General features: G+C 46.2%; 1 protein-coding gene and 1 long non-coding RNA gene across 4 annotated transcripts; one reads left to right on the top strand and one right to left on the bottom strand.

Moving 5' to 3' along the window:
* The first annotated feature begins 880 nt into the window (after window positions 1-880).
* LOC125545453 (uncharacterized) lies at window positions 881-3,763 on the top strand. 3 transcript variants are annotated; one of them, XR_007300035.2, is made up of 4 exons: window positions 882-1,243; window positions 2,661-2,789; window positions 2,886-3,341; window positions 3,418-3,763. It is a non-coding gene; the product is annotated as an uncharacterized LOC125545453 (long non-coding RNA). The 3 variants fall into 3 exon arrangements; XR_015598689.1 differs by having other exon boundaries at window positions 881-1,274; window positions 2,661-3,341; XR_015598688.1 differs by having other exon boundaries at window positions 2,661-3,341.
* Window positions 3,764-8,516: 4,753 nt separating this feature from the next.
* LOC125548898 (putative F-box protein At2g36090) lies at window positions 8,517-10,308 on the bottom strand. Its single transcript, XM_048712421.2, has one exon. The coding sequence runs from the start codon at window positions 9,765-9,767 to the stop codon at window positions 8,847-8,849; it is 921 nt and encodes a 306-aa protein (XP_048568378.1). The 5' UTR covers window positions 9,768-10,308; the 3' UTR covers window positions 8,517-8,846.
* Window positions 10,309-11,679: the final 1,371 nt, after the last annotated feature.

Raw genomic sequence — 11,679 nt, 5'->3', positions numbered from 1 at the left:
CGTCTGAAAAATCAAAGTTACGGTGTTATCTTTTTAAATTGTTCCTTCACATAGGATAGATTTTAATTTTGAGGAACATAGTTTCGCTAAATACACTCCAGGTCTTTCTATTGGACGTTATTTTTGGGTCCTTGAGCCTCCTGATATCAATTATATTCTGATGACCATTGTGACTGGTTAATCAAGTGAAGTGTGTTTAGCTAAAAAATGGATGGGACCTCTTTTAAATCATAATTTAGAGTGTTTGGCTAAAATTTCACCGTTCTTGGAATATTTGAAGCAATCTAGTAGAACCATTTTGGACGACCAACTTGAGGGATCATTGTTATGCAGGAAAAAAACTCATGAAAATATTGCAACAAAATAGAAACGTAAATAGTTCAATTATGATTGACTATCAATTTCGACACCTATGGTTTGGGGTCTTGTGACCATCATTCTCACAAAAGTAGTATTTTTATAACTAAAAAAAGATGTGGATTCTGGACATAAGCGACTAAAGGTCGAGGTCCTATGAAATTCACTATAAGCAAAAGTAAAATGTAAAATTAGTGTTTTTCTAGTGATAGACATGATGAAGTCATCATATGCGCCTAATCATCGACAAAAACGTCATCTATTGAAGAATATATTTCGTCTTTATGAAAAACGCAGGTATCAGAGTTGAAGTTTCATCTCTGATGAACATGGGGTACAACCATTGTTTTTTGCCGTGTACAACCACCCTTCTAGTCATTCAACTGGGAGCGACTAGTATAAAATCTGAGTGTAGTGTGCAAAAATAGAAAAACAGAGCCTGATCCGTCGGATTACAGATCGATGGTACAGATTCTGGAGAGTGGATCTGTACTCACGGTTACCTAACTTGTGCAAAAAGGTCCCCGCAATTCTGATTAATTCTGCGCAACTGGTCACCCTCTCCCCCATCTCCCTATCTGTTGCAGACTGGCGGCGGTACAGATCCGGCGGGACACCGTCGCTGTGCGCAGTCCTTTCCCCCAACTACTCCGGCTCTAAGGTCTGGGATCCGCCTCCCGGGCAGCCCCGACGTTGCTCTCCATCTCATCGTCGGGGACCCAGCCGCCGCCGCCGCCAAGGTCTACTCCCTGGGGGCACCACCTCGGCTTCACCGTGCCGGACTACGGCGTCTTCGCGACCGGCCCGAAGAGCCATGGCACGGACGTGTTCGAGAAGACGCAGCCTGACGGCCGGGCGCGACTGGTCTTCTTCCTCGACCCCGACGGTCAGGGATTCGTTCTCACATGATGCTTAATGTTCGTTGGATTCCTATTTTATGAACACTTTTTAGAGTTATAATTGTCAATTGAACTTGCAATCTCGGTGATGTCTCTATGCTTGGTCTATACGTCCCAAGATCGAGTAGTGGCATTTTTTTTTGCGAGAAAGTCTATAAATCTATTAATCAGCACACAACATTATATATCGAGTAGTGGCATGTTGACTAGTGCTATGAGTTAGTTGTGGTATTGTATATTTTGCTAATCGCTGCTGGCAAGCTTGGTGGATAGATGCTGGGCTCCTTTCCAATCAGCTGAAGCGATTGAATTTCCACCCTATGTTCTGATTTTGTAATGATGACAGTTTTTGGCCTCCTCGGCTGTATTGCTTTCGTTTTGCACCGTATAATATACCTTCTCAGCTTGCCCAGTCCAGGGGTTACTCTAGACTTGATCTGGTGTTAAATTGGAAAAAAGTTAAGAGTTCTTTAGATGTTTCTTTCCTTCTCTGTAGCAAGACATTGGTTTCATATATATGAAATCAGAGAGGGGAGCTCTTTTTCCTTCAAAAGAATTTTGTGATAATATATATGAAAACACACGGGGTGAAGAGTACACACATGTTAAAATTGACCTTCATAGCCATCTCTTTTCACCATCTGAAATAATACCCAAACTGTCGATTTTCTATGTATAAAGGGGACATGTACTAACTACCAACACTTCACATAATAAATACTAATGAAATTTATTTGTTCAGCTCTCAATCTTGGTCAATTACTCTGGTAAAAATTGCCATTGATGTTCTAAATGTGACAAGAAATTATTACTGAGATATATATGTTGTGACAATATACTCCTGTACCAAATTCAGTTAATTTGGAGAGACCTTTATGCGGTGTTGATTAGCCATAACAAAAAACATAATGTTTGCTTACTTCAAAATTTTGACTGGACAACTAGTTCATGCTCATCTGGGATATGCTTGCTTTCAACTTGAGAGGAATAACAGGGATATCTCTGTATCCATGCACAGAAAAATCAATCACTGGGCAAGCTTTCTATAGTTTGCTAATACTAGATTTTCAGCAGTTCTGTATTGTGAAATTTCATCCTCTGTCGGATATTGTACATGAGAACAACCTAATCTCATCTACCTGTTAAACCTGCATATGAAGTGCTTATTGGCACAAGACTGAAATTCGTTACACAATAATGATAGTTTTGGTTTTAGAGAAGACTCTCTTTCTGTGTATCTTTTTAATTTGCAACCTTGGAATTGGGGCTGATATCTCCACTTCTTATATTTTGAGGTGATTAAGAAGTCGAATCTTTGGATTTTGGCGTAAAATGCAATTTCTGCTCTGCATATGATGGATAGATCAAACCTCGTCGACAAGTACTAAATTAATTCCTTTGCAGATATTAATTCTCCAGTGCTTCTCATTGATGATGCTAGTACACCGAAAAAGAAACAAGCCTTCTCTCAAGAGGTACCAACATTGGTCACTGCGTGTGATGGATAGATCCAAGCTCGTCGACAAGTACTAAGTTAGTCCCTCCGCTTCTTACAAAAATGAGATACAATAAGTTCACAGCATTGTCGTGTGAGGTTAATGTTACTATACTCTCAATTGGCGTTGCAAGGTTATTTGTATAAACCCCAGTGTGACGTGGAATTGAGGCCAAAAGTGGGGATGCTATTTGATGACATTGATCGGTAATGGAATTTTACAGAACATATGCACACCATGTTGGATTTGGTGTACGTCTTGGGCAGCAAAAGATCGTAGGTAATGTGCTTCACTGGAAGTGCTTGTGTGCAAAGGAAGGTTTTCGGCCCGAGAAAGGTACGTTTGTTGTCGATCCTTCAAAGAAAGGGAGAAACGTGAAATTGACTATATGTGGTTATAGGTAATATTGTTCTTGTCGAACTCATGAATGCTCTTGAGTCTTGAGTGATTAAACTATCCAGTGCCTTCTCTGTCCAGCATAGAAGCATTTAGGTTGTGTTTTGGGATGAATTTGTCTCTAATTTTCCTTCCATGTGGTATGTGCAGCAAACAATCGAATGTTGTTGTTGATGCATATTCATTTCAGTAGGTAACGATGATTAGAAAATTAAGTACGAATGCATGACACTTGCATGGACTTGTGCTAACTGAATCTTATTTGCTAGGTCTGATGTCTCCCAGCACAAGATTGATAAGCAAGAAGCTGCACAAGAAGATCGATAGGCAAGAAGCACTAGTACTGGAGGCAAAAGGCTATAGCTTTTCCTGTTGCGTACCATCAACATAGCAAAAGTTGATGCAGATTCTAACGGCAATGCTTGTTCAGCAGTGTTGATTTTAGTCCTTCATACTTAGTGTTGTCTGTGATGTACCAAAAATGATCCTCTCATGCTATGTAACACTCTGTATGTATGCGTGTCTCTTCTGTTCTGTTATGTCTAGGATCATGCAATTTCAAATGATGTTTAGTTATGATTTAAAGCGGATGGATTAATTTTCTCATGCCTCAAATATTTCTGATGATGTTCCCATACATTTTGGTGACCAACATGTTTGGAGTTCTTGCATGATTCCGGATGTAGCAGAGGCTACTAATGAAATCAAATATACGTCAAGTGTCCTACAGTACATATGAATTTTTTGTGCAGCAGTACATTTGAAATATTGTCTTATTTATGAGGTACAGACTGGCTAGCCGTCCGATCTGTAGCACCTTGTAGATTCGTGCTGGGTCACTTTTGTCCCTTGTTTCGGCCTGTTAAGGTGTGGGCAGGCCCGCTTTTGTTTTTCCCCGTCGAACTGGTGATCCCGGTACGCGAGCACTGCTGATGGGCTGGGGCTGGGCTGTGTTTTGATGTGGGTCGTTTTTATTTTCTGTGTTTGTTTTGGGGCTGCATTAAAGAGTGAGGAAGGGGAAGCGGCCACCCCGTGGTGATTAAGAAGAGGAAAACGCCAAGTTAACTGCACTTTTTAGTGTTTAATTTTAGTTAGTTTAGTTCTTTTGCTTCTTATTCTGAAATTATTCTAATATAATTGTAGCGCTGTGTGAGTAAGCAACATGAGGTCTTGTCCTGGGACTGATGCTAATTGCATGTCTGCTGCACCGTAGCAGTTTGTCACTGTGCCCATGTATCCAGTAGAGTAGTTAGGATTTTGTATGTCCATACCCCCCCCCCCCCCCTCCCCCCAACGCCTTCTTTTTTCTTTGTATCAAATATGTGATTAGTAGTTTCAAGCAGAGAATCGCCTCCATAGTTTAGACCTTATTTTTTTAGGTTTAATTTTTTGTGCGTTCATGCACAATAGTGTCTCTTGCTCACGCGTGTCTATCGGCAATGTTGGCGTGGTGGATTTTTTGATGATGAAACTTGTTTCTTTGCTTGTAGGTAGATTCACTTATCTCGATAAATAAAGCTCCGCTTTTATGTGCCACTGTCAAGTGTCATTCAGATTTTTCCCTTTTATTGCTATTTATTTTGAGATTATTTCCAGTAAAGATTGTTTTGCAACTAGTAGTACTAAATTTCTTTTAGTAGGCCAAGAGACTGAAGATGAGGTGTGTTTCTCCGTTGAATTGTACAGCAAGTAGTTTTCTATCAACACCTTTTTTTATGTTTGTGCGTACTTATAGATACATTTTTACACCCCCTCTGTACAGAGAGTATAGTGCATTTTTTTACACCATATGTTCATGAGTAGGTGACAAGACAGACGTGTGTTTAGGGTTTTTGCTAAGTTGACATTCTTTTTTGTCTTTTAGGATATAAACCTCTGCTAGTTATCAATTTTTTGACACATTTTTTTGTTTTTTTAATCTGGTGAGTGCTATCATTTATATTGTTCTTTACTGGGATATTTTTTGGTGTCTCAAGAAGTGCTTCTCTCATATCCCCTCATACACATTACTAAAGCCATTAGCAAGAGTGATTCAATTCACTTGTTTTGTTTTATTCTAGTCGACATTAGTAGGTCAAAGAATATGATTTTGCTGAAACATTACTTTCGTGAAATCAGATCCATGTTTTTGAAGCTTATCTTTGAACTCAAATCCCCTCAAATGTATTATTGGGCCATAACTAGGATTTGTATAGCCCTTTTGTTTGCTTTACTTGGTTGCAACTCGACTTCCATTTTTGTTGTGCGGGGAGAGGCGCTAGTTGCATGTCCCACAATGTGCACGCAACTGCATGTCTTATAACTTGGTATCAACTAGGGGACCTTTGTTTTGTCGAAGGGGGCTACGTCGAGAGAGATGGGACCCAGTTGCATGTCCCACACTAGGCGTGCAACTGCATGTCTTATAACTTGTTTGCAATTTGACTTCCATTTTTGTTGTGCGGGGAGAGGCGCCAGTTGCATATGCCACAATGGGAACGCAACTCCATGTCTTCTAACTTGGTATCAACTAGGGGGCCTTTGTTTTGTCGGAGGGGGCGACGTAGAGAGAGATGGGGCCCAATTGCATGTCCCACACTAGGTGTGCAACTGCATATCTTCTGACTTGGTCGCAACTGCATGTCTTATAGCGTGGTTGCAACACGACTTCCATTTTTGTTGTGTGGGGAGAGGCGCCAGTTGCATGTCCCACAATGGGCATGCAACTCCATGTCTTCTAACTTGGTCACAACTGGGAGGACATTTGTTTTGTCGGACCCTTGTTTTTTCGGAGGGGGCGACGTCAAGAGAGATGGGGCCCAGTTGCATGCCCCACACCAGGCATGCAACTGCATGTCTTCTAACTTGGTCGCAACTGCATATCTTATAACTTGGTTGCAACTCGACTTCCATTTTTGTTGTACGGGGAGAGGCGCCAGGTGTATGTCCCACAACGGGCACGCAACTGCATGTCTTTGAGCATCGTCACAACTCACAACTACATTTCTTATAACTTGGTTGCAACTCAACTTTCATTTTTTGTTGTACGGGGAGAGGCACCAGTTGCATGTCCCACACTAGGCACGCAACCGCATGTCCTATAATTTGGTTGCAACTCGACTTCCATTTTTGTTGTGCGGGGAGAGGCACCAGTTTGCATGTCCCACAATGGGCACGCAACTCCATGTCTTCTAAATTGGTCGCAACTAGGTGACCTTTGTTTTGTCAGAGGTGACGACATCGAGAGAGATGGGGCCCAGTTGCATGCCCCACACTAGGCACACAACTGCATGTCTTATAACTTGGTTGCAACTGCATGTCTTATAACTTGGTTGCAACTCAACTTCCATTTTTTGCTGTACGGGGAGAGGCACCAGTTGCATGTCCCACACTAGGCACGCAACTACATGTCTTAGACCATGGTCGTAACTGGGATGGACTCTTGTTTGGTCGGAGGGGACGCCGTCGAGAGAGATGGGGCCAGTTGCATGTCCCACAGTGGGCATGCAACTGCATGTCTTGTAACTTGGTCGCAACTCAGGGGGGGCCCTTATTTCGTCGGAGGGGGCGGCAGCGAGAGAGAGGTGTCCAGCTGCATGTCCAACTATACTCATGCAACCGCATGTCTTCTAGCATGGTCGTAACTTAGTGTCTTCTAACTTAGTTGCAACTAGGCGCCTTTGTTTTGTCGAAGGGGCGGCGGCAAGAGAGAGGAGGACAACTAGTCATGCAATTGCAATCGCTTTCCCCTGGAGTATAACTACATGTCTTTTTACAAACATTTTTCGCAACTAGACTTTTTTGCTTGGTCGGAGGGGGGGGGGAGCTCCCCCGTGAATCCCCTACCCTCACTATGTGTCACACGAGCACCATAACACCCATGTTTTCTGCCATGCCTGCAAACACAAATCAAGCACCCGGTCTCACAACCAGTTTGTGTTTTTTTCTTATTTTTTGAAATCATACAATTTTTTTCCTTTTCTTCTTTTGCATTTTTTTGTTTTTCCAAGGATGAAGAAAGAAAAAATATTTTTTTTGTGTGTCTGATTCTGACAACGGCGCTCATTTTCTCATAAAAAGGATCATATTAAAGGAGAGAAGAGTTACTTGTCCAGATCCTCGGACACATTTTTAATGTTGTTGTGAAGGGAGTATGCTAGTAGGCACACAACTGCAAGCTTCGTCCCGACTGCAAGTGCATGTCTTCCAATAGTTACGCAATTGCATATGCGTCTCCTGATTGCAACTCTAACTTAGTACCGTTTTGTCCGGGTGAAGGAAGGCAATTGCAGTTGCTACTATGCACGCAAGTGCAAGCGTCGCCAGACTATAATTGCATGTCTTCAAAGAGAGTGCAACTCTTTGTTGTTTTGTGAGGGACGAGGGAAGATTCAAATCCGTATTTTAAATATTTACCATCAAACTTAACTGTTTTTCTTTTTTCAATATTTGCCATTAGATGGCACACACGTCGGCCACATGAGTTGCTTTCTTCGTCTACCTAGTTGCACACATGTCAGCCACATGCAATTGCATGTCCTTGATCGAACACAATTACATATCGCACACAATTACATGTCATTCGCATGCAAATTACTTTTCCCCCTTCCAAATTGATACCCATTTGCACACTAGTCGGACGCATATAGTTATTCGTAGGTCACAGACAATTAAATTGTGCTCTTCTTTTTATTTTGTTTGTTTTTATTTTTTTCTTTGTTCCATTAAATATTCCTTTATCATTTAAAAATACAAAAAAAATGAAAAAAAACAGGATGACAAAAAAAGAAGGAACATAGCATTAGCAATGCTAGGGTGAAAAATAAGAGCTACATTGTGTTGTGTAGCAATACACCAACGGGACGATGTTCTACCAATTCCAGTAAAAAGCACAAATAAATAAAAAAATTAAAAAACAAACACAGGCACAACGAAGGGACAATGTCAATACAGCCCAACAGGAGCCCACGTGGTGAGCCAACGCAGGCCAACACAAAACGAACAGGGAAACTGACTCCAGGCATGCGAACGAATTTAAACGAGCGATCAATTTATTTATGACGTCAGTCGATTTAGACTTCGCGAAGTCTAAGTCGACTGAGATCTAGACAGACCCATATTAAAAAATTTGGGTGGTTGTTGCAAAAGTTATCTTCCATATGTAACTAGTACTAGGGGGTTTTCAAGAAATGTACACTGAGAACCCTCCATCTCAATCTGTACCAGTCATCTTCCATCCAACGGCCATGATTCATTTTTCTATTCTTTCATCCTAGGCCCTTCTTCTATTCTAGTTGCTCCCCATTCAACTACATATTAGTTCGCAAAAAGTAATTTTAGTGCTAGTAGACAATTTTTCATATATTTTTCTCATACTTCCTTCGTCCCATAATATGAATATGAGAGGTTATTACAGCCGATAAGCGGCGGAAAAACGATTGTACATGTTTCACGACGTACAAATATCCAGCCTCTGATTAAATAGAAGAATAAGCAAAAAAAATGCATGGTATGAATAAACAATCTACCAACTTGTGTATCTCTATCGATACAGTGGTATATACTGAAAAAACTGCTCTCCGGCCCACGGGTATGTACGAAGAGCAAAAACGTTCGTCTATATACCCTAAAAAAATTTCATCAGCAAAAAAGAATAAAGAATGTGTGTTGATGTTTTTTTTCTCTGCACTGAGGGATGAGATCGCCCGTACGGTAGATTCTACCGTAGCACGACGGAGGCGAGGAAGCTGAGCACGGCGACGGCGCCGACGGCGGAGCAGCACAAGTCGACGAGCACCTCCCGCCTTGCCTTGGACTCCTTCCGCCCCCTCTTGCTCCTCACGAACTCCTCGTACCTCCTCTTGGCATCCTCCCTTTCCTTCTCCCCTCCTTTCCTCGGCCCTTCCATTGCGGCTGCAAGAAGCCGCAGGCTGCCTTCGCCGCTCACCGCCGCGTTTCCGGCGTCCTCGACGGTGAGGCTGACCTCCCTAAGGTATCCGGCCTCCTCCGAGCAGGTGACTGTGGCCTCGAACTTGCTCCCGCCGAGCACCACCGCGAACCGCACCAACGTCTCGCCGGTGTACCAGTGTCTATCCACGGCCACGGCCCGCCGGCTCGACACGTTCACCGCCCGGCCGCTTCGGGGGTCAACGACGATCCAGCTGAGCTCCAAGTCCGACGGAGAGAACGAGGCGGCCGGCACCGGGTCCTTGCACTCGACGGCGTCAACGCGGAACGGCGAGGTCAGGAACCACGAGGACGACGTGGACGTCTCCACGACCCGGGAGAAGAGGGGCGCTCCCTTGTGGTACACGTCCACGGCGGAGATCAGCTCGCCGGGGAGACATTGATCAGCCGCGGTGACGGGAGCAGCATCCGTGGAACTGGACGGGAAGGGGAAGGCGTCGGCGAAGAGGCGCTGCGGAGAGACGGCCGCGGAGCCGAGGATGTCGCGCTGCTGGGTCTGCAGCAGCGACGGCCACCGTGCGACGCAGAGCGCGCGCCACGTCTCGGGCTCCGCGGCGAGGGCGCGGAGGCCTGCCGTGGCGCAGCTCGCGGCGGCCAGCGACGGGCCGTCGAGGCGGCGCAGCGCGCAGGCCAGCACGTCGGCGGGCAGGTCCTCCACGGTGGTCGTCGGCATTTTGCCGGCCTCCCCGTCGGCCGACTCTGCTCCCACGCACTACAAGCCGGAGTAAGCGGCCGGAGGTCGAACAATCTCCTCCCCAGACTCCTGACGCCGAGCGGGAATGCGATGGCTGGCAATGCGACCAGGAGCTGTTTGTTTATAGGCGTGCCGCGTGCACAACGCGCTGATGCCTTGTCGTGTCCTCCCTGTTTGGCCATGGCGAAAGGGACGCCGTGACAGCCCGACGGGCCGGGCCGGGCGCGTTGGGCCAACGGGAGAGACGACGTGCCTTGCGCGCAGGCGGGATCGCGCGGACGGCCGGTGTCGCGGGGCCGCGGACGTGCCCGGAAGTGCGGGTTCCGAACAGACAGAGTTCTTTTGTCGGTGCCAGCCTCCACAGGTAGCCCGTAGCGGCAGGCGCCGGCGACGGACGCACGCACGCACGCGATCGGTATGTTTGCATGCGCGCGCGTGCCGTCCGAACACCGGTTCCACGATCCCGCGCCGGGCGTTGCTGTGGATTCTGGCCTTTCCAAATCCAAATGGGAAGAGCCGGTTGAGGCAGTTGTGTTCCTGCTGTGATTTTCCGACTAAAATATTGCATGCTGTAGGAACGTCTGCCAGATTGACGTGCGCACGAGACACCTGCAAGCTCCATCCGTGTCAACGTCGGATGAGCTATACAGCACAGCTAGAGCAGCAGGCTGTGCGATCGGATTGGCCTTGCGGCAAAGTATATCCTCATTAGGTTAAGTTCTGTGGTCCGGATGAGATGGATGGCGCCTATCTCCTCCGCGCTTTGTGTGTATGGTCTGTGAAGCATTGGCCGGCTATAGTTCTTGCATCATGTGCTATGCTCTTCTTACGTTAGCATACGTACCTCGTTCCTCCGTGACAATTCTTCTTTTAAGTCCGAAAGCACGTCGGTTTTATTTAACACAGTACAGATGCAAGCGCTCGTATAAACGCGCATACACTTATCCCTATAAACGCACACACGCACATCTTACTCTTATGAACATCTCCGAGAGACTGAGCTGACACATCATCTTGAGATTTTACGAAGTCACCGTAGACGTCTCGTAATCGAGGAGAGCATCTCCTTCCACTGAAAACGTATCGCCGAAAATCCTGAAATAAATTCAGGATAAATGCGAGCATCAGGTTTAACTGGGATTCCATTGTCCAACTAACCATCCCAACCACAGGTTGGTTCGCAACTATATGTTCCACGTTTCTTCATCAGTCATTCTCGGTTATGCTCTTAGCTGTTGTCGCCCGCACCATTCAACGAAGCTTTCGAGCATCTACAATCGGCCCTCGCATACCCGTCTCAAACACCTGGGCAAACCGTCCGGTCAACCGGTCAAAAAAACGACCCAATCGGACCTTTCAACACGCGTACACACGACAGGGCTGACCGGCAGCTCAAATCTAGGACGGATATCTGGCGATCCGGGTACGCCCGCTTGACAGGCCCAGCCCATCACCGACTCCACAACTGTTCCACAAAAATCCCAATTCGGACGCCTCGCTCCGAACCCTAGCTCACTCTCCCTAGCTCCGTCCTCTCCTCCTCCTCTCTGATTCCGATCCCATCCACTCCGATGTCCAGCTTCGGCAGCGACTCCGGCTTCGACCTCGACTACAAGGACGAGATGGCCCTCCGCATTGGGTTGGAGCGGTCCATGGTGGACACCAGTGGCAGGCAACTCCGGATCTGGAGCGCCGCCGCAGCTCCCGCACCGGTGCCGCGCGGACGCCGAAGTTGGACCCTCCCGGGCCTCCCGCACCTCCGCCAGGCCCGTGTAGTCCGCACCACAACCACACCGTCTCCTTCTACCCGGCCCCTCCTCCATGCGGGGCAGCGGTGGGTGCTAGTGCCAGTGTCGTCGGCCCCGCACGCGCACTCCGAAATCGGAGGCGC

This window comes from Triticum urartu, chromosome 3A (genome assembly GCF_056163025.1).
Source record: "Triticum urartu cultivar PI428250 chromosome 3A, HENAU_Tu73, whole genome shotgun sequence".
Classification (NCBI taxonomy): Eukaryota; Viridiplantae; Streptophyta; class Magnoliopsida; order Poales; family Poaceae; genus Triticum; species Triticum urartu.
This window is presented reverse-complemented; position numbering and strand designations above follow the sequence as displayed.